The following is a 24,138-nucleotide window of genomic DNA, read 5'->3' as shown; positions in this document are numbered from 1 at the left end:
TCAGATTCTGAGCCCTAGTTCTTCCACTCAACCCTGGACAAAAGCTTGTCAAAATTCAGACATCTGCTCTCTGAGCTGCTTACCTAGAGGGACACTCCAACTGGCTGTGGAAGTGGCCTAGAAGGGTCTGGTTTATAATGGTGTGTAACTTAACTTACTTGTATAAAAGAGAGAATTTGTTTTTGTTTTCAATAAGTGTAAAAATGTACAAGGACAAATGTTCAAAGCAGGGCTGCAGAGGGTGGGTCTCGGGGTGTGGTTGGGAATTGGGAAATAACTGCTGTTTTATTTCTTACATGTGGTAGTTTGTTGCTTTGTAAAGTCAAAATATTTTCCAGAAAAATTCAATTAAGTATAAATACAATTGTATCAGGGTAGATTATATCCCCCTCGTCCAGTGCCCTGGTTGGTAACAAGGTAGGATGAAAGAAGTGAGTTTGGTAAATTGGAGGAGAAACAAAGACTGTAAACATACATATTGCCCCAAAGCTGGTTAATATTAGCAAAAGAAAGATTTGTATGTCTTATAGATGCCTTATGGACCCCAAGGCTGCCCTTTTCCTTCAACCCTCACCTCTTATCTTCCACAAACACATATACAGAAACATCTAAATTCTTTACAAAGGGCCTGAATTCTTTCCCCATCTCATTCCCCTCCATGGCCAGACCTTATCAACAAGAAAATCAGACAAAACCATCCAACAGTTAACAGAGTCAGAGACCCTGTGGAAAAAGCATGGCAGGTAAAAAGAAAGTAGGCAGAGGCTTAAAAGACCTAGGCTTGATCCTGTGCACACACGCGTGCACGAACACACACACACACACACACACACACACACACACACACACACACACTCCATCATCTCCTGGACATCATTTCACCTGGCTCTACCCTTGACCCCTCTGCTGCAGCTGTGTCAGCTTCCCTGCTGTTCTGTGAAGGCTCCACTACTTTCCTGCCTCAGGGTCTTGGCACTTGCTTTCCTTCTACTTGAAATACCCCTCCCCCAACAGCCAAATGGCTCATTCCTTCACTTCTTTTATGTCTCTGCTCAATGTCATAATATCTGTGAGGCCAGCCCTGACCTCCTCCCAGCCCTTATCAACACCTGGCATGTAACGACAAATTTTAAGTGTTTAATTGTAAGCTCCATGTAGGCAAGACCTTCATTTTGTTCCCTGCTGTAATCCTGGCCACAAGTAGACAATCAACATTAAGAGAATTAAAGAGGAAGAAGTAGTGAGGCTAAAAAGAACATACTCTCCCCTGACTATAAGCCAAGGTGGCCTTTGTATGATTGAGAATCCATCAAAGGTGAAATAAAAGAAACATTTTCCATGATTCCCTGGACTCAATGTTTATGCTTGTTTATCCAATCATTTTTTCCCCTGGTAATGTATCATATGGACTCATTATCTCAAAATTAAGGAAACAGCCAGGGATTATAAAGTAATTTCAATCCAACACATTGATGCAGTACACACATCATTTAGAAATATTCTAGGTGGACAGAGCTGTGTTTATTTTGCTGACATTATTGTAAACATTTCATCCACTGTTCGTTTTTAGCACGGAAAAATGTCCGCAAAGCAAGACCTCTATTTTCATAAAATCTTAATTCTACTGTGTATTGTCTTGGAGTCAGAGCCCTTAGGATCCTGTCCTTAGTAACTAATCACCACATAGAATAACCAAGATTATCTCCGCTTCAAGAGCTTACGAATTAGCAGGAGAATCTGATTTTCAAGACCTTCCAATGTGTAAGTAGAAAGGGCAAGTAGCCTCCAAGAATTGCCAGAGGCTTTAGTTAATGTTTGCGAAGAATTTTCAAGATGAAAGCCACCACAGAAGAGCTAAATCTTACTATCACCACAGCTGGAATGCTTTGCCAATGTTTTTCCTGATGCAGTAAAGTGATTTTGGAACAAATTCCATGAAAGAAAAGGATTAACAGCCTTCCAACGAGGAAGTTTCCATTCATTCATCATGTTACCACAGACACTCTGGGGATGGCCAAGGTTCGCCAATGTGCAGGGGTTTACTGCCAGCATGAAGGTCCAACTTTAACATAACCTGACCAAGGTGACAGCCTGTGGGGACTCACCACTCCCTTTAGTTAGCTGGGAGAGTGTCAAGAAAACCCCTTCCTGACATACCAGTCCAGCACTCTACCACATTTGCTCTTGCAGATCAATACCAGTATAGCAGGCACGTCAAACCACACTGAAAGGCTAATAAAACAAACCTCATATTGACTCCCAAACATTTCACACCAGTATTGAGCACAGTCTTTTTTAGGCTTTAAATACAGCTCACTTAAGCAAAAGGTTCTGCATACCAAAACTGAAAAAGAGTTTCTAACTTTTTATGATCTTATTCATTTAGATAATGTATATTGAGTGGCAAACAATAAAATTTAGCTAATAAATATTGGATGTGACAAACTCTTGGTGTTAGAAATATGGCATTGAACAAAACAGAAAATAATCTCTGTCCTCGTGGGGTTTATGCTCTAGTTGGAGGAAATAGACATTACATAAAGTAACAAAATTATATAGCATCTTAGAAACTGGAAGTATAGTGAAGAAAAAGTTAAGTGAAAGGGAGGTAAGATGTGGAGCAGAGGGTATGTGATTGTATTTTAAATAGGGTAGTTATGGTAGCCCTTACCGAGAAGATGAAATCTGTGCTCATATAAAAATTAAGTCCAAATGGATCAATAACCTAAACATCAGAGCTAAAACTGTAAAACTTTTAGAAGAAAACTGAGTGGGAAATCTTTATGACCTCGAATGTGACGATGGAGTCTTAGATTGACACCAAAAGCAATGAATAACAAAAGAAAACAATAAATTAGACTTCATTAAAAACTTTTTTGCATTAAAGGACATTATCAAGAATGTGAAATTACAATTTAAAGAATGGGAGAAAATATTTCCAAATCATCTATCTGTTGGAAATTTAATATCCTGAACTCTTACAATTCAACAACAAAAAGACAACCCAATTAAAAAAAATGACCAGAGGGGCTTCCCTCGTGGCGCAGTGGTTAAGAATCCACCTGCCAATGCAGGGGACACGGGTTCGAGCCCTGATCCGGGAAGATCCCACATGCCATGGAGCATCTAAGCCCACGAACCACACTACTGAGCCAATGTGCCACAACTACTGAAGCCCGTGCGCCTAGAGACTGTGCTCCGCAACAAGAGAAGCCCCCGCAGTGAGAAGCCTGCGTACCGCAACGAAGAGTAGCCCCCACTTGCCACAGCTAGAGGAAGCCCACGTGCAGCAACAAAGACCCAATGCAGCCAAAAATAAATAAATTTATAAAAACAAACAAATAAAAAAACACCTTGTTAAAATGACCCGAATAGACATTTCTCCAAAGAAAATACACAGATGGCCAAAAGGCACATGAAAAGATGTTCATCACTGATCATTAAGGAAATGCACATCAAAACCACAGTGAGATACCTCTTCATGCCCACCAGAACAGCTTTAAATAAAATAATACAAAATAACAAACATTGGCAAAGATGTAGAGAAATAGGAACCCCTGTACTTTCCTGGTAGAAAAATAAAAGGGTACATCCACTGTGAAAAACAGTTCCTCAAAAAGTTAAACAGAATTACCATATGACCCAGCAATTTCACTCCTTGGTATATACCTAAGAGAAATGAAAAAGTATGTCCAACACAGAAACTTGTACACCAATGTGTATAGTAGCATTATTCGTACTAGCCAAAAGGTGGAAACAGCCGTAATGTCTATCAACAGATGAATGCATAAACCAACTGTGGTATATATCCAATGAAATATTATTCAGTCAAAAAAGGAACAGAGTATTGATATACAGTACAACTTTGGATGAACTTCAAAAATACTATGCAAAGTAAAAGAAGTCAGACACAAAAGGTCACATATTGTATTACTGTAATTATTGTATAATTTATTTTATATCCAGAATAGGCAACTCCATAGAGACAGAAAGCAGATCAGAGGTTACCAGGGGATGGGGTAGGGAGAGTTGGGAGTCATTACTTAATGGGTATCGGGTGTTTTTAACGAAATTATGAAAGAGCGCTGAAATAGAACAGGTAAGTAAACAACATTGTGAACACACAAGTGCCACTAACTTGTACACTTTGGAATGGTTAATTGTATGTTATGCAAATTTCACCTCAAATAAAAAAACAAAAATATTTTTCATCAGATTTTCAGGATCACATATTGTGTTTTATATTCTACTTTAAGTTCTGTATTCATTCTAGCCTTTAATCTATTTGTAACATTTTAATCTTTTTTTAAAACACACCTTTGTTGAGATACCATTCACATACAATAGAATTCACCCACTTTATGTGTATATTCTGATGAGTTTTGGTAAATGTACATATAATCCAGCAACTAAAACCACAATCAAATTTTAGACAACATTTCACACCCCCAAAAGTTCCTTCAAGTCTTTTTTACAGTCAATTCCCAACCCCAGGTTTTCTTGTCATTAAAATTCTGCCTTTTCTAGCCATATAAAATTCTAGAAAAGGCAGAATTATAATGACAGACATTTCATATGAATGGAATTATGCAGTATTTGATCTTAAATGCCTGGTTTCTTTCACTTGGTAAGTATTTGAGGTTCATTTTTGTTGTTTTATGTGTCAGTAAATTATTTGTTCCTTTACATTTTTCAATAATTTACCACATTAAGTGTATCCATTCCCAAGGTGAGGTCACTAGACGATCTTTATTTTTCAACTAGTATAAATAAAGCTGCTATGAATATTTACTTGTAAGACTCTTGTATGGACATAAGTTTCCATCTCTCTTCAGTAGATACTGAGAAGCAGAATTGCTTATTTTTATGTTTAACTTCTTACAAAACGGCTGAATTGTTCCAAATTGGCTGACCCATTTTTCATTCTCATCAGTCATGTATGAGGCTTCCAGTTGCTCCACATTCTTAGCCAGCACTTACTATGGTGAACCTTTTTAATCACAGTCATTCTATAGAGTGTATAGTGGTTCTTTTTTGTGGTTTTGAGTTTCCCTAATGACTAATGATGCTGAGCAACTTTTCATGTACTTATTACCCTTTGTATATCTTCTTTTGTGAAGTGTCTATTTGAATCTTTTGTCCATTTTTAATGAGTTGCCTTCTAATTACTGAATTTTAAGAGCTCTTTAAATATCCGAGATACAAGTCCTTTGTAGCTATATGTTTTGCAAATATTTTCTCCCAATTTGTAGCTTGCCATTTGATTTAATTAACGTTATCTTTTGAGGAACAGAGTTTTTAATCCTGATGATGTCCAGTTTATCAACATTTTCTTTCATAATTTGCACTTTATGTATCCTAAGAAATCTTTGCTTAACACAAGTTCACAAAGATTTTCTATTTCCTTTTAGAATTTTTGGTGTTATTTAACTCTTTTGTTTAGGACTATGATCCACTTAGAAATACTTTCTAAGGGTATAGTATGAGTTAAGGGTTAATGTTCTCATTTTTCCCTTACAGATAATTCGTCATTACAGTATCTTATATTTCCCCATTGAATTACATTGGTAACTTTGTTAAAAATCAGTTAAGCTTGTAAATGTGAGTTTATCTTTGGAATGTGAATTCTATTCCATTTTCTACTGATTATTTTTTCCTGACTTTGGGTCACCTATTTCTTTACATGTCCAGTAATCTAATTAAAAACCCAGCATTGTGTGTCGTACACTATAGTGACTCTCTATTCTAACGTTTTTTTTTTTTTCCTTTTGCGGTATGCGGGCCTCTCAATGCTGTGGCCTCTCCTGTTGCGGAGCACAGACTCTGGACGCACAGCCTCAGCGGCCACGGCTCACGGGCCCAGCCGCTCTGTGGCATGTGGGATCTTCCCGGACCGGGGCAGGAACCCGCATCCCCTGCATCAGCAGGCAGACTCTCAACCACTGCGCCACCAGGGAAGCCCTCTCTATTCTATTTTGTTCTTCTGAAATTTGATGGTTTCCTGTTTTAATATATGATAAACTTGCCTGGATTCAAACTGAAAAATCTCTTTTTATGTAGAGAGCTGAAATTTTTGCTCAGTGGGATTTTATTTGTTTCTTTCTTTCTTTTGCCTGGATCTCTGGGGAATCTCTCTTGTTCTTGCATAGCTTTGTGATCAGCCAATGATTTCAACAGAGGTTATATACAGACAACTAAAGCCAGCGAAGCTTCCACCCTCTGCCGCCCAACCTGCACTTGTGTTGAAGAATTCATTCAAATTTGCAGCAAATAAGTAAGTCTCCCCAGGCTTTCAGTTTTGCTCGCGCTTTCTAGGATGTCCCACGTGCACATGTTGTTTTCTCATTCATCCGTGAATGCACGGAGAGTGTTATTATCTCAGCCCTTCTACAGCTCTCTTGCTTCCAAAATCTACCCCTTAAATTGCTAGCTGCTCTGCTACTCTCCCAAACCAAATCAGCCACCTCCAGCCAGTAAATCTGTGAGGTTTTTTTGTTTGTTTGTTTTTGTTTTTGTTTTTTTGCGGTACGCGGGCCTCTCACTGTTGCGGCCTCTCCCGTTGCGGAGCACAGGTGCCGGACGGGCAGGCTCAACGGCCATGGCTCACGGGCCCAGCCGCTCCGCGGCATGTGGGATCTTCCCGGACCGGGGCACGAACCCATGTCCACTGCATCGGCAGGCGGACTCTCAACCACTGCGCCACCAGGGAAGCCCAACCTGTGAGTTTTTAACACTAGATCTGGGGGGATGGGAATATTCTCAGGCAAGAAGCATCTTATACAAGGCAGTAGCAGTTTTTAATAAGTAAATATTTTCAAGTTCTTTGCTGTCTTTGATCATTTTTGAAATGGTTACATTTAATAATTTTTTCCACGTTCCAATATTTTTCCAAGTTCCCAATATTAAAACTTTTAATAAAGTTTTGTACTATTATCTCTTTTTTTGAAGTGAGAATCACCCAGCCAACTCAGGCAGGCATTTATTAGTGTAAGCAGAATCTTAACCATATTTAAGCACTTATGAACATGTTATCATTATCTCATTTATCATTACATGAAATCAAACGAATTAGGTCAAAAATGAGTCAAACACTGCAAGAAAAAAATTTCTCATTTGCAAACATTGTAACCTTGGTCTATTAACCCCGATAAGATCTTTAAAATATATATTACCTTTCTGGAAAAATTTTAAATACACAAAGTTTTTTAGATGAATGAGTAAATTCAATTTAGACCCACACCCCCATGCAAAAAAAAAAGTTACTGAGTATAGAGTATCTCTCTTGAAATGTAGAATTCATTTGAATCTTAAGAAAATTACCTTGACGGCTGCTAAACAATGAAGGCTCAGTAAGGCCATCACAACTGCCAGAAGGATGGTGGCTAAGTTCCGCGTGTCCCATATGGTCTCTACCAGAGGAATACTGCCCACCTGCCAGTCATAGCACAGGGTAACAGGTGCAAGCAGAAGCCACACGTTGAAGGCCAAGAGGTAGGAATAGGTAAGGAATCTACAAAGAGAAGAAGAGTCACTGAAACATAACTCGAGATCCATGACATTTTGCAAACATTCATTCACCATGTTTCTATTAAATAGCACTTCTATACTATCAATGTTATAGAAAAGACAAGGTAAGATGGAAAGTCATTCATTCATTTAGTCATTAAGTTGATCATTTTGGAATATATTTAATAGCTGCTAGTCACTGTGGTAAGTGCTGGCCTTTCAATGATGAATAAGACAGAGTTTCCATGACCTATATTTAAAAATTATCATAAATAAATACATAACAACTGAGATAAATGGTATAGATGAAAGCATATGACATGAAATGCTGCCCTATTGGGTACTATTCCCTGGGTAAGAGACATTTGACCTGTCCCTTTTTAATAGTGCCCCAAATCCCACAGTAGATATGAAAATATTAACCATTTTATAATAGATTGATCCATTTGGAACTATTTCAAAAAAATAAAAATATCTGTGGTAAGGAGATAAAGTCTCTTACAAATTGAGAGGCTAGCCTTTAAGAGGAGGGAAGTTAACAGCTGTCCTTGATAATAAGAATAGCCAGGTGGACCTAGGGAAGGAAATTTATGAATGGGGATGTTACTCCTGTTTCCTGGCTGTGTCTAGGCACTAAGGCATTCTAACTGACCCCCTTCCTTTCAGTGTAGAAGAAACTAAATTTACTTAAATTTGTTCAGTAAACACAAATTCTTTAACTTGTGTTCTAGACCCTTGAAAACTGCAGAACTTTCAGCATATAACAAACTCCATCCAAACCTCTGCACTAGGGGATGGCCAAACTCTGGTACGGCTTTTAGCAGCATAAGGCCATGTTCCTGGGATGACCCCAGCCCCTCCACTAAAATGCCTGCCTGAGAAAGATCATCATTGCCAGGAGAATTTACCTTTTTCTAGTTAATCCCTGACAAAAAGGCCCCTGACCTCCCTTTCTTAGAGCACTTACTACAAAGGACTTACAGTTGGGAATATGTACCTCTTACAACTCAGAACTGTCTTTCTCAAGGACCTGAGAGTCATTCCTTTAAAATGTAATCATCAGAGGAAGGGGCCTGTCTCTCAGACTGTGGGAGGACAGAATCCTAACTCTGATAACTGCCAGCCAGCAGACACAGCCTAAATGCACTTAGACGATCAATCCTTTGTAATTTCTTACTTCTCTGACTCTGCCGAGCCCCTTTTGCCGCCCCTCCCATTCTCTCTTTAAAATACCCAGTCAACCCTGCGCAAATCAGAATGGAGCTCAGCTCTTCCCTGAACTGTCAGTAGTTACTGAATAAAGTGTGTTCTTATTGCTCTAACTAATGTCCAGCTGTGTTTATCTTTGACACTCTACATGGGACTAAACCAGAGAAATAGATAAATCCCTTGCCCTCAAGGAATGTAAAATCCAATAGTGAAAATAAGATACGCAGAATTAAAGAGGCAGAAGGAGATGAGTGCCATGAGGGTTCAGAATGTGAAGAGAAGAGCTCCCTCATCGCCAGATCCTTTCGGAGGAAACCTTGGATGCGCAAAGAAGTTGGATCAGATAATTTCTAGGCTACTTTCCAATGTTAAGAGTCAATTCACCCTGAATTCCTCTCAGTAAGTAGCTCTGGTTTAGAACACCCCTCCTAGCCCTTTCCAATTTATCTCCTTCCCTTTCCTCCTCTTCCTCCAAGGTTGGCCATGGAAAAATCATTAGCAATGATCAGGAAAGGCTCAGTGACGGGGATTCTTCACTGCCTTTGCTCTCAAACCCCAACAGAGAAATGTGTCAGATATTTCAATGGTATTTCTCAACACTCCCCTCCCTGTTGTTATTTTAAATAAAATATGAATGTACAGATAGTGCAGTATATACTGAAAGTTTGATGAAGTCCAAGCTTTGTTATTTATCAAAGATAAAAACAAGTCATCTTATCCCTTTTAGGTTTGGGCCTGTGAAACTGCCTCGTGAGAATGCCAACTCCACAGAATGATGACTGGGTCACTTAGGGCTTCTTCTTTTCACAGAGCTTCTAAGCTCATGCTATATACTTCTTAGCTCAGTAAAGATTCTTCATGACTTGGCTTTAAAGGAGAATGTTCAACCACCCAACTTAGCAGGAGAGTCACACACAGCTATGTCACTCGGTTACATCCCAACTCTTAGGAATTACTTTAAAAAATAGTATCTCTCCTTCTTGCTATAATAGATCTAGGCAATGACCATAAATGGCTGCTGAAATTGTTAGGTGAAAAGCTGATGGGGTATTTTATAATGGATGGATCAGGCTAAATCAGGTACCTAGAACTTACTAATCAATTTTAACATCACAGAAAGGGAGACTAATTCCTGATGGAGATACACAGAAAGCTGATGGGCTGCTTTTTTATTTGAAGCAGTCTTGTCAAATAAAAAAGAAATTTAAACTTGACTCTAACCAAGCACTTTATTACCAGTTTACATCAAATACAGAAAACACCAGAACATGTTAAATAATACCACAGGGAGGCAATACGCTAAATCCAGAATGTTACGAATTCCATGGAAAAAATGACAGCAGTTTCTTCAACAAATACATTGCAATGGGAGGGGTATAAAAGGGGAGAGGGCACCTATAAATTAAGAGACTTAAGAGACATATCAAACAAAGTGCAGGTTTTGTTTAGCTGCTAATTTAAACAAACTGCTATTAAAAATAACTGCTTATGAGACAGAAAAAATGAAATGCTGATTGGATATATGATAATAGAGAACCACTGTTAATTTCTAAAGCATGATAACAGTATTGTGGTTCTAAGTCTTTAAGGGTCCTTGTATTTCAGAAATACATACGAAAATATACCCATTTGAAATGAGATTATGTCTGGGATTTGCTTCAAAATGATGGATTGAAGCGACGCGGAAGAACCGGGTGGGAGTAGGAATGAAACAAGATTGGCCATGAACTATGACTGGGAAAACTGGATAAAGGGTAGGTGGGGATTCTTTATGCCGTTTTCTCCACTCTTGTACATATTTAATATTTTTCATAATAAAACAATTTTTAAGTAGTGATAAAGGCAACAGAATTGCAACAGGAATGCTTTCTTAAGTCTGGCTGCAGCTTGACCATGGAATAGCTGCAAACACCATGCAGAAACTTTTAATGTTCAGTTCACATTTTGAACTTGCCCTGCAAGTTGTCTTCATTCAGTCTCTTATATTTTCTAGACTTGCAATACCATACTGACAAAAAACAAATATCAAGAATAACATTTTTTAAAAGTTACAGTCTCAACGTAGTTACTTACATATTTTTTTAAATTGCTCAGTTGTGACTTTTTACACAGATTATAAGCAAAATAGGTCAAAAAAGAAAAGTAAAGCACAGAACTAAAACTTCACCTTCCTATAACACTAGAAAGGTCAAAACTATTAACTTAACCCAACACTATTAACTTAACTAACCCTCCTTTATTTTTGTTGAGGTATAGGTGATTTATAATATTATATTAGTTTCAGGTGTACAACATAGTGATTTAAAATTTTTATAGATTATGCTCCATTTAAAGTTATTATAAAATATTGGCTATATTCCCTCTGCTGTACAATGTATCCTCGTAGCTTATTTATACATAGTAGTTTGTACCTCTTAATTCCTCACCCCTACATTGCCCCACCCCCTTCCCTTTTCATAACCATTAGTTTGTTCTGTATGTGAGTCTGTTTTGTTATACTCATTTGTTTGTTTTATTTTTTAGATTTCACATATAAGTGATGATATACAGTATTTGTCTTTCTCTGTCTGACTTATTTCACTAAGTATAATACCCTCCAGGTCCATCTAAGTTGTCACAAATGGCAAAATTTTGTTCTTTTTTATGAGACTGAGTAATATTCCATTGTACGTATATACCACAGAATCTTTATCCATTCACCTGTTGATGGACACTTAGGTTGCTTCCATATCTTGTATTGTAAATACTATTACTATGAACACTGGGGTGCATGTATCTTCTCAACGTAGTGTTTTTTGGGTTTTTTTGTGATATATACCCAGGAGTGGAATTGCCCTTTTTAATATATATATATTATCTCCATTAGCTCAGAAATATACATCTACCTTTTGTGCATATGAACTCAGATAAATGTTGCAAGTAAACTCCTTAAATACTATTTGAAATACTGAAACAGCATTGGAAAATTTTTGCAAATTTAAGCACAAAGAAGCCACTTGGAATCACCCCGAAAGCTAATTACATTTGAGAGGGCTAGTTGAGCTAGCTGTAATCAGCAACTGATGTATTTCTTTTTAACTCATTGACTATGAATTACATTTCAAACTAATCACCTTGCTTATTTCTGCAAAAATTTCAGAAATAAAACAATCTTTGAATATCTCTGTCCCACTGGGTTTTCTTTTTTAAAGCAGGGGCAAAAATAAAATGAATTATTTACCAATTTTCTACCATGAATTCTGCTAACAGGAGGAAAGCCACTAGAATATCTGGCAACAAAATGGCATATACAGCACAAAAAGCCAGGAATTCAGCTTAAACAACTTAGTGATGTATTTTCATTCATAATCCAGGAATGAATGAAGAGGTTTCAGCATGAAATACATGAAAGGGAAAATGAGGCCGGTGGGGAACTGGCATCAAATGGCACCTAATCAAACTGTGGCCCTTTTTTTTTTTAAACATCTTTTTTGAAGTATAATTGCTTTACAATGTTGTGTTAGTTTCTGATGTACAACAAAGTGAATCAGCTATATGTATACATATACCCCTATATCCCCTCCGTCTTGAGACTCCCTCCCACCCTCCCTATCCCACCCCTCTAGGTGGTCACAAAGCCCAGAGCTGATCTCCCTGTGCTATGCGGCTGCTTCCCACTAGCTAGCTATTTTACATTTGGTAGTGTATATATGTCCATGCCACTCTCTCACTTCGTCCCAGCCTCCTCTTCCCACCCTGTGTCCTCAAGTTCATTCTCTACGTATGCGTCTTTATTCCTGCCCTGCCACTAGGTTCATCAGTATCAGTTTTCTAGATTCCATATATATGCATTAGCATAAGGTATTTGTTTTCCTCTTTCTGACTTACTTCACTCTGTATGACAGACTCTAGGTCCATCCACTTCACTACAAATAACTCAATTTCATTCCATTTTATGGCTGAGTAATATTCCATTGTATATATGTGCCACATCTTCTTTATCCATTCATCTGTCGATGGACATTTAGGTTGCTTCCATGTCCTGGTTATTGTAAATAGTGTGGCACTCTTTAAATCTAAATCTTCTTCTTTTTTTTTTTTGTGGTACACGGGCCTCTCACTGTTGTGGCCTCTCCCGTTGCGGAGCACAGGCTCCGGACGCGCAGGCTCAGCGGCCATGGCTCACGGGCCCAGCCGCTTGCAGCATGTGGGATCTTCCCGGACCGGGGTACGAACCCGTGTCCCTTGCACACAGTGGACTCTCAACCACTGAGCCACAAGGGAAGCCCTAAATCTTCATTTTTATCAAGAAAAAAATTAGAGTGCTTTAACTGCTAAAATATAAATAAATTCTGTTGTCTTTGAAAAAACCTTTTTGGCTAAGAAATAACATGAGCCTAACATAAAGATGCCTATGATAGGTACATATGAAAAAACCATGCACTGCAAGCAGAAACATGCAGCACTTGCTTGTTTTATATAGAAATGTTTCTGCTCAAAAGATCCTTCTTTCTCTTTCATCTACAAAATCCTCCACCATTTCATAAATACGGGACACTGGGTCCACTGTATACACACTGCATCCTCTTGGGAAGGGCACTGGCTAACACTGTCAAAATAGTCACGGTACCTCCAGAGTGGAGCACCCCACCTCACCCTGACTCTACCTCTGTCCACTGGGTTTGGTGATCTGTCCTGCCCCTCCCTAGGCTCTCCCTTATTTTTATCCTCACAACTCCTGTATTCCATTGGTGCTTCAAAAGGATCTCCATGGGCTTCCCTGGTGGCGCAGTGGTTGAGAGTCCACCTGCCGATGCAGGGGACACGGGTTCGTGCCCCAGTCTGGGAGGATCTCACATGCCGCGGAGCGGCTGGGCCCGTGAGCCATGGCCGCTGAGCCTACGCATCCGGAGCCTGTGCTCTGCAACGAGAGAGGCCGCAACAGTGAGAGGCCCGCGTACCGCCAAAAAAAAAAAAAAAAATGACAGGCCTTTGTAGGCATAACCTGCTTATTGTCATCATCAGCATCTTCTCCTTATAACCTTCCCTGGGACTAGCCGAAGAAAGCCATTTACTGAACTAAGTTCTCAATGAACAAGAGACCCTGACATGAACTCAATAAATGTTGAACACTTAGTCTGTGCACTTTTACAGGTGCTGAAGGGTAATCAGAGCTAGCCCTCATCTTCCACAAGGACATTTTCACAGCATCGGTGGTGAGAAGACATGCACATATTACATGGTTGGGTAATAGTGAAATATAGACACCAAATTTCAGTGGAGTTCTAAGAAGTGACAGGTTAATGAAAAACAGAGGATTAAGAAATGCCCTCCCAGAATCTATGCAGAATTTAAATAGGTGGAAAGATGGCAGATAGAGAATCCAGGCAGGAGCCCCAAACAAAAATGGCTTCAAATTGTAAACGAACGTGATACTTTCTGAGGACAGTTAAAAATATGGGTAAATTAGAGTACAGGATTAAAAATGTATAATATACAAATGATAAGATGACTCCTGCTAAAATGTCTAAAATGAAAAATATTATGTCAAATGTTGGTGAGGATGTGGAGAAACCAGAACTTTGAAACATTCCTGTGAATTGATTAAACCATGTTGGAGAGGTTCAGGCAGTTTCATGAAAGTAGAATAAATGCATACTTCATGATGTAGCAATTCTACTCCTAAGTTCCTACCCAACAGTGCTGTACACATATGTTAACCAAAAGACATTTACAAGATTGTTCATAGCAGCACTATTATTTTTTTAAATGTTTATTGAAGTAAGTTGATTCACAATGGTTCAGGTGTACATCAAACTGATTTAGTTATATATGTGTGTATGTATGTGTGTGTATATATATATGTATACATTTATATTCTTTTTCAGATTCTTCTCCAATATGATTTAGTACAGGTATTGAAAATAGTTCCCTGTGCTATACAGTGGGTCTTTGTTTTTTATCTATTTTATACATAGTAGTGTGTATCTGTTAATCCCAAATTCCCAATTTATCCCTCCCCCTCTTTCCCCTTTGGTAACCATAAGTTTGTTCACTATGTCTGTGAGTCTATTTCTGTTTTGTAAATAAGTTTATTTGTACCATTTTTTTAGATTCCGCATGTAAGTGATATCGTATGATATTTGTCTTTCTCTGTTTGACTTACTTCACTTAGTACGATAATCTCTAGGTCCATCCATGTTGCTGCAAACGGCATTATTTCATTCTTTTTATGGCTGAGTAGTATTCCATTGTGTTTATTTATACACACACACACACTCTCACACACACACCACATCTTCTTTATGTACTCCTCTGTCGGTGGACATTTAGGTTGTTTCTATGTCACGGGCAGCACTACTATTAACATCCCCAACCTGGAAACAACCCAGATGTCCATCTACGATAAAAATCGATACATACATTGTATATTCATTGAATGGAAATCCATTCAGCAATGAGAATGAATACAACAACATGGATGAATGTCCCAATGGGTAATGTGGAACAAAAACAGGTGACACAAAAGAAAAGAAAATCAGGGAAAACAATTTATAGGCAAGGATGGGATGACTGGAAGCAGGCCCTGATCCCCAGCACACAGGGCTGGGGCAGAAAGCTACAAGGCGAACCCAGCTGAATGGCTGGTGTAGAAGCTTGTCTACGCCCCTCAACCCTTAGCTCCTTAGTGGCAACAGAGTAGAAGGTGCCAGACAAGTGCTGAGGCCTGCCCTTGGGGCATTCCATCCATGAGCAAAGGCCCGTAAGTAGCACTGAACACTGATACTTGCTGCTTTAGCACCTAGGAACAGAGATGGCAAGACCATTTCCAACTACTCATGAAATAGGAAAAGAGATCCAAGGGGCTCTCCAGCCAGTTTCTCATTGTGTTTTGTTTTTAAAGTTCTTCCAGATTATGAGGACCAATGGTCTAATCAAACAAGTTAAAGGGAGAGTTATTTTTTAAATTCCCGTAAGAATCAGAGGACAGGAAATTAAGAGCAAAACCAGACTTCTTAGGAACCAGAACCAAGCAGCTACAAGAAAGGTAGGCTTCTCTCTAGGCCACGGGCCTTCTTCACGGCTGCTCTGCTTCTCTGAGCCTTTGCTTCATCTCCTCCCTCTGCTCGGGGGCTCCTTAGTCATGCTTCTCATGACTGAGGCTGGAGCATGGTCGTCAGGGCTGCCCAGCCCTCCTTTCCTCCTGCCTCCACACACCTGTCACTTCAGTCTTCACAGCCTCATTCTTAGGTTTCAAACTCCTGAGAGCAGCACCTGACTGGCTCACCTCATCTTTCGGAATCAACTCTCACAGGTTGGCCAAACTCCAATTCCTGATTCTTCAGGTCCCAACAAAGGTGTCACTTCTTCTGACAGGCTTTCCCTGTTACCACTCCCCCCCACCCCCAGGCCAGGCTGGAGTCCCCTATATGAGCTCCCACAGCCTCGGGGCTTACACACTGCCCTGTAACTTCCCGTTGATGATGTGCCTGTCTTCCCACTAAAACAGAAGCTCCTCGGGGACAGGGTTGAGTTTTATTTATTTATAGTTATTTCCCCAGCACACAGCTCTTTAAGTAGATAGGTTTTCAGAAATTAACCTGATAGTAAAATAATGCCTAAAAATCTAAAAATATTTAAATTAGATACTTTTATCTTGGCCTGAGGCAACTATATATTTTTCTAGTCCCATAAAAGATAACTGCTAGACTTCCAGTTGTCCACACTTGTAGCTAAAGGGCACAGACTGAAGATTCTGCCCTTGTGTAGTCCCCTCAGCACCTTGTGTAACGCTGGCTACTGGGATACCATCTAGTAATGAGGAGTGTCTGAGTAAAGGCACTCACTCCCCTCACATGTCACAGAGCATCCTTATAAAGCTATGCCAAGCTTACTTTTTCTTATTTTGCATTAAACTGCAATGAATAATAGTCCAAATGAGAATTCTTGTTACCATGGATAAACTATAAAGTGAATCTGAAATGCCATTAAGTCTCTTTGACCTTTTAAATGCACCATTAATACAGTTATCTTATTAACAGAGACAGTCTCCTCAGAGCAGAAAATATGAATTTCAACATCTAAGACTTCCAGCAACAACTTCTTACCCATTTATCTCTAAAAAGGTAAATAATTCTTTCTGCAAAATAAATACTAGGTTCATTTCTTACCTAGAGTCTGTTTCTCTCTATAAAGCATTTAACATCTTTATTTCAAATCAACGTTCAGGTGTAACTTCCACTGAGCAAACATACCAACTGCTGACCATATATACCTCAGGCGCAGGTTCCAGATTCCACACAGAATCCCGGTGGTCTATTAATGAACTATATCCAACAACACTGAACATCCCTTAGGCATGTACAGCATTTTCTAGCTTACAAAGTATTTGCATATAGGGATTACCTGATCCCAACTCAGTCCCTACCCTTCTTGCAGCAAGGGAAACAGCCTTAGAGAGGCAGGCTTCTTCAATGCCCCACAAGAGACCCATAGGAGACCCTGCATACAAGACAGGGTTTTCTGGTTCCTCATACAATGTAGAAAGGAAATATGATGGGTCAAATACTGGTATTTCATGGAGAAACACCTGCCTGAGATTCTGACTTATTCCTTGAACAGTGCAACCTGGATGAACTTGACCTTTTATACCAAAAAAAAAAAAAAAACCACAACAAACCTTTAAATTTTAGTCGAAGCAGGGCTGACAAACTTAAAACCAGCGTGTAGTCACCTCTCCAACACAGTAAACAGATGACTGCACTGATGGAAATATTTGTTAGAGCATCATACGGCAAGAAGTAGAATCAAATTAAAAGCTTGGGTTTGGCATTTTATTCATTATGAAAAGCAAGTTTTGCCTTTATGTTCCATTGTTAGCAAAAATAAAAGAATTGTCTCTAATTTTTATCAGCTTCTCATGGATTTAATATTCTAATGGAAACACAGTAAGTAGATTTAAAGCATTCTATATTTTCTTCAAGCAGTAAAGTGATCCAGACCAGCCTTTGTCAGCCCTGCTCCCTAGTCCACAGGTAGAATTTGCTACCACCACAGTCTCCCTCCTCTTTCTTCTTCGTTTTTTTCCCCTTCATTCCAGGGGTCTAAGACAATTAGAGGAATTACCATTACATAGTGTCCTTTCAGTTTGGGAAACTACACTCAGTGACCTTGACCATCTCTTTCATCCCCAAGCTATGTTTCTAAGAACATGATACAAAATACACGATGGGGACAACACACACCTTGTAGAGCACTCTTCAGCCACAGAGGACACAGTTCATACCTGAGGATTTCAGAAAGGGTAACACCTCCTCCTCCCCCCCAAAACAATTAGGCTGCTGATCAGAAACAGAATCTCTCACCCAACCTTGTGATCCATTCGATCAGAATTTCTCCAACCTGAATCAGAAAATCTTATTTTTAGCATACTTCCCAGGGTGACTCTGATATTCACTCTAGTTTGGTGCCCACTGCTTTAAAAATCAGAATAACTTCAGTTTCATTTCATGTGTGAAGGCCCTGCTAGTTGCTGACGCGAAAACAAAGCAGCGACTTTTGCTCGACCCTCTTTAAGCACAGGGTGGTTTTGTTTGTTTTAAAAAATAATTTAAATTTTCATTCAGTTTGTTCAGTGATATGTTATGTTATGAGATAGCCCCCATGTTAGGGGCTTTAAGGGCTATAAACATTACTAAGACATAGTGCCCTAAGGCTGTAACAATCAAAACCTAAGGTTTTGTGTCTGTTTGAAATTATCAGCTGAAAATGGAGACAGAAAAAGAAGCTTCTTTAGAAGGAGAATGTTGAGTTCTATCTTAATCTCATTATTTCATACCTTGATGTCTTCCAACAAGTAATACAAGACTTTGTCTGGATAGCTGAACAGCAGAAACACATCTATCCGCTTAAGAAGATATATTCCATCTGCTTATCCAGGACCACATCTCATGAAAAAACATGATGCTGATAGGAGGCCTTACATTCACTGAAAAATCCTATTTTATCTATATCCTGGATTTGAAAGACAACCATTTTTAATATTAGAAAGGCAATACTTCTTCGGTCAAGCATATACTGCTCTATGTTCCGTCCTCTTAGAATCTGGTTAAGGCAGAAAACCAGTTACTAGACAGCAGGCAGGCATCTTAGTAGTGGAAACAATGTTATCCCTTCTGCAGGGTCCAGCTCTATGCAGAAGCCATACTTAACCTCCACTTTTGTTTTTATTTTTATCCAAGATTTCCAAAATTGAATGTCAAGGTACCACATTTCTAAGGAGACACATAGAAAGAAGTAAATTCTGGGCTAAATGACAATTCTCTGACAGAACAAGCTGCACACAGACCTATTCCATGACTCCTCAAATGCAAGTCCACCATAACCACCAAAGCAGAATCTTCGGGCACTGGACCCCAGCACTGATGTTTCAGCACGATTCACAAGTGTTTTCAAGACACATGCAGGTTTGGCAATCTGGCTGGAGTAAAATCATAAAGCCCAGGACAGCTGCAGTCAGGGCATAATTTTGGGTGGTCATTTATAAGAAGTGTCATGAGCACCCGTGGTCTTGGTCCCTAAAGGACACTTTTTTCAGGTGGGACTAAGTTAGTCGTCACACCAAAAGATGGAGTGCAATAAAATCCCTCCACCACTCAGAATCAGCTGAGTGAAACACACGTTGGCAGACTAGAAGAAACCAGCCAAACCAGAGGCAGAGGAAGGCTGCAGAGCGCACTGGGTGTGCTCCACTAGCCAGTCCTCCAACCTCCCTGTCCTTCTCCCAGAGCTAAGCCAAGAACCCCAGCACTTGTTCTAGGCCAGTGCTATCCAAAAGAAATACAGTAAAAGCATGCATAATTTCAAGGTTTTATTAGCTATGTTAAAGAGAGGAAAATGAAACATGGTAAATTAATTTAATAATATATTTTGTTTCAAGAATATACTCAAAATATCATTTCAACATATATATAATTTATGGGGTATAATCAATATAAATGTATTAATGAGGTATTTTGCATTCTTTTATTCTTACAGAATTTTGTCTTCAAAATCCTGTGTAGGCACTTCCCTGGTGGTGCAGTGGTTAACAATCCGCCTGCCAACGTAGGGGACACAGGTTCGAGCCCTGGTCTGGTAAGATCCCACGTGCCATGGGGCAACTAAGCCCGTGAGCCACAACTACTGAACCTGCGCTCTAGAGCCTGTGAACCACAACTACTGAGCCTGCGTGCCGCAACTACTGAAGCCCACGCGCCCAGAGCCCGTGCTCCGCAACAAAGAGAAGCCACAGCAATGAGAAGCTCTCACACCACAATGAAGAGTAGCCCCCACTCACTGCAACTAGAGAAAGCCCGCGTGCAACAATGAAAACCCAACGCAGCCAAAAATCAAATCAAAAAAAAAAAAAAAATCCTGTGTGTACTTTATTTATACTTACAGCACATCTCAGTTCAGACTAGCCGGTAGCCTCATGTGGTTCGTGGCTCTTGTAGTGGACACCACAGATCTAGACAATCACTCTGTCCCTCAGCCTCACCCTCCACCTCCCCCAACATGCAACTGTTCTTGGTTTAATCTTTAATTTGGGATTCTTACTCAAAACCCACCCACAACACTTGGCTCTAGCCCCTTTCTACATTTAAATCCAATTTCAAAATTTTCCAATCTCAAATTTCCAAAATCGCTAACCTGTTTTGTTTTGGTTTTTGTCTGTTTTAGTACATGGTTTTTGTCTCCATTCACTCCCTTCTACCTCTGGTGAAAACTTCTAGCTCTTGTTTCTACAGAAATTCCACAAGGGATGGGAGGGATTTGGACATATGAGGGCAAAATTTTCCAACTTGCTTGTCGAGAAAAAGTTGTGCAATCGAAATACAACACTTCTTCTGTTCTTCAACTTCTTTTTCGGGTTTTAATTAATTTATTTTATTTTATTTATTTTCGGCTGCGTTAGGTCTTCGTTGCTGTGCACAGGCTTTCTCTAGTTGTGGCAAGCAGGGGCTACTCTTTGTTGCGGTGCCCAGTCTTCTCATTGCGGTGGCTTCTCTTGTTGCAGAGCACGGGCTCTAGGCGCACAGGCTTCAGTAGTTGTGGCCCATGGGTTCTAGAGCGCAGGCTGAGTAGTTGTGGCTCATGGGCTTAGTTGCTTCGCGGCGTGTGGGATTTTCCTGGACCCAAACCCGTGTCCCAGGGTTTGAACCCATGTCCCCTGCATTGGCAGGCAGATTCTTAACCACTGTACTACCAGGGAAGCCCTGTTCTTCAACTTCTAATGACACTTTTCTTCTCAAGTCAAAAGCAGAAACACGTATCATTCAATGTCATGTCATTCAGTTGATCCACACAAATCTCAATTACAGATTTAAAAAGTTATTCATCTGGGCTTCCCTGGTGGCGCAGTGGTCGAGAGTCCACCTGCCAATGCAGGGAACACGGGTTCGTGCCCCGGTCCAGGAAGATCCCACATGCTGCAGAGCAGCTGGGCCCGTGAGCCATGGCCGCTGAGCCTGCGCGTCCGGAGCCTGTGCTCCGCAACGGGAGAGGCCACAACAGTGAGAGGCCCGCGTACCGCCAAAAAAAAAAAAAAAAAAGTTATTGATCAGTCCCATAGAATTACTGACAGTTAATACAATCTGAATGTTTGGAATAAAATGGAAAGGTAGAATATTAAGGGCTTGTTGCCAGCGTATCCTGAATAATGATGACCCCCTCCCCCAATTCTGTATGGATCTATCTTGTTGATTGGACATATGCCCCATGGACAAAAATTAAAAGCCAAATTATAAACGGCCTCCGAAATGCTGTTAACATAAACTGTATCAAAGTACAATTTAAAAAATATTAAAAACATAACCCTGTACAAATACACAGTGAAGACTAAAAGTTTACATAACTTATTAATAAGGGAATCACACATTTGACAAAGCCAATTTAGAAGAGAATTTGAGTTAGGCAAAACCCTCTTAGATATAACAGCAAAAGCATAAGTAACAACAACCAAAAAACAGATAAATTGGATTTCATCAAAATTAAAAACTTTTGTGCCTCAAAGATCACCATCAAGAAAGTGAAATAACCCACAGAAAGGTAAAAAAAATGTTCATAAATCATATATGTAGAATATATAAATATCATATGTAGAATGTATAAAGAACTATTATAACTCAATAATAAAAAGACAAATAACCCAATTAAAAACTGGACAAAGGATCTGAACAGTTCTCCAAAGAAGATATAGAAATGGCTAATATATATATATATAAAGATGCTCAACATCATTAGTCATCAGGGAAATGCAAATCAAAACCACAATAAGATGCCATTTCACACCCACTTGTATGGCTATAATTAAAACAACAACAACAAAAAGACTGTCAAAAAGACAAGTGTTGAAGAGGATGTGGAGAAACTGGAGCCCTCACAGACTGCTGGTAGAAATGTAAAATGGTAAAACCGCTTTGGTAAACAGTCTGGCAGTTCCTCAAAAAGTTAAATATAGGGGACTTCCCTGGTGGCACAGTGGTTGGGAATCCGCCTGCCAATGCAGGGGACAAGGGTTCGATTCCTGGTCCAGGAAGATCCCACATGCTTTGGAACAACTAAGCCCATGCGCCACAACTACTGAGTCCACGCACCACAGCTAGTGAAGCACACGTACCTAGAGCCCATGCTCTGCAACAAAAGAAGCCCCTGCTCGCTGCAACTGGAGAAAGCCCGTGCGCAGCAATGAAGACCCAATGCAGCCAAAAAAATAAAACAAAATAAAATAAATAAACATCCTTGTGCTAAAAAAAAAAAAGTCAAATATAGAGTTAACATATATGAGCTGGCAATTCCACTCCTTGGTACATATGCAAGAGAAATCAAAACATACATTCAAACGAAAACTTGTACATGAATGTTCATAGCAGCATTATACGTAATAGCCAAAACATTCCATGACATGGAAACAACCCAAACGTCCATCAACAGATAAAGGGTAAAATAAAAAGTAATGTACCTATAAAATGGCATACTACTGCAGAATAAAAAAGAAATAAATATTAATATATGTATGCTATGACACGATGAATCTTGAACACAGTTTACTAAGTAAAAGAAGCCAGTCACTAAAGATCACACATCATATGATTCCATTGATATAACATATCCAAAATAAGTAATTCTATAGAGATAAAAAGTAGGTCAATGGTTGTCTAAGGCCGGGGGACTGGGGTGAAATAGGGAACAGCTGCTAATGGATATGAGGTTTCTTTTTGGGGAGGTGTTCTAAATTTGATTGTGATGATAGCTGCACGGCTCTGTGAATATACTAAAAACCGTTAAATTGTACACGTTAAACAGATGAATTGTATGCATTTAAATTATATCTCAAGCTGTTATTAAATATAAATATAAATTGAATATATATAAGAAACATATAAGTATATATGTGTCGATATATACAAACTAAATTTGAAAAACAAGTTTTCATGGTTCATGAAAAAATAAAAAGGAATGAGGCTGGTGAATTAGATACAAATTTGCCCAATGTCTTGCAAGGCAATAAAACTAACATTTGAAATTTTATTTTCTACTTGAGAGAAAAGAAATAATCACACCTGTCAGATTTCTATACATAAAATTCTAAGTTGACAGAGTTGTGAAATACAGTAAGTGTGAATAATAAGTCAACCAAAGTTGTATTCCTCTAGGTTTGTTAGACAATGTTCTACATTACAGTGAATGCCACGGTCATGTTTTTTCTTATTCTCATGTCTGAGATAATTTTTCTTAACAAAGGTTTCTCATGAGCATACCACAACAATTTTGCATGTGTTTTGTTAGGCAGAAAATGGCGGGGTATTTCCTCTTAGCTAAACACATGGGAGTGGATCATCTAAAAGAGAAGGAATCTCAGAACTAAAATCACAAGAAGTCATGTGAAACAAACCAAAAACCAAAGAGTTGACCGAGCAACTTTTAAAAGCTATTAGGATATTTTTTAAAACTACATGTAATTAATAACTATAACAATTATTAAGAGAAGAGAAAGCTAGTTGGAAAACTCTCACCTGATAATAAAGTTATTATACCTACTTTAAAAGAAGATATCCTTGCAAGAGAGAAGCAAAGATGCTATAAAAGTTGTTCAGTTTACAAATCCAGTAAAAGATGTGAAGCAATAACGAGATCAATTGACATAGCTGACCGACAAACCTTTGACTGGTAAAGACAGATTCACAGAGCCAGCCAAATCATAGCTAAACTGTACAGCTGATGAGAAGAAAAAAAAAAAAAAAAAGCCAACAGAATTGGAAACAGACTAAGGTAATCCAGTTTAAGAATCATCATTATACCAGAGGTCAAACAATTATGCAAGAAGACTAGAAACTTTTCTCAGGAAAGGAATTAAAGACAATGTTCTGGATGCTTAAAAGAGTCAATTATAATGCAGCTATC

The 24,138-nt window shown here is 39.1% G+C and overlaps 1 protein-coding gene across 1 annotated transcript in view; it reads right to left on the bottom strand.

Moving 5' to 3' along the window:
- Positions 1 to 24,138, bottom strand: part of TMTC1 (transmembrane O-mannosyltransferase targeting cadherins 1) — a 259,841-nt gene that overhangs the window by 111,148 nt on the left and 124,555 nt on the right. The window contains exon 8 of the mRNA XM_027129326.1: positions 7,321 to 7,510. Within this exon, the coding sequence (XP_026985127.1) occupies positions 7,321 to 7,510 (190 nt within the window). The remainder of the gene's footprint in view (positions 1 to 7,320; positions 7,511 to 24,138) is intronic.

This window comes from Aethalodelphis obliquidens, unplaced genomic scaffold (assembly GCF_003676395.1).
Source record: "Aethalodelphis obliquidens isolate GAN/ISIS:26980383/991018 unplaced genomic scaffold, ASM367639v1 scaffold36, whole genome shotgun sequence".
Lineage (NCBI taxonomy): Eukaryota > Metazoa > Chordata > Mammalia > Artiodactyla > Delphinidae > Aethalodelphis > Aethalodelphis obliquidens.
The sequence above is the reverse complement of the archived record's forward strand: the minus strand, read 5'-3'. Positions and strand labels throughout refer to the sequence as shown.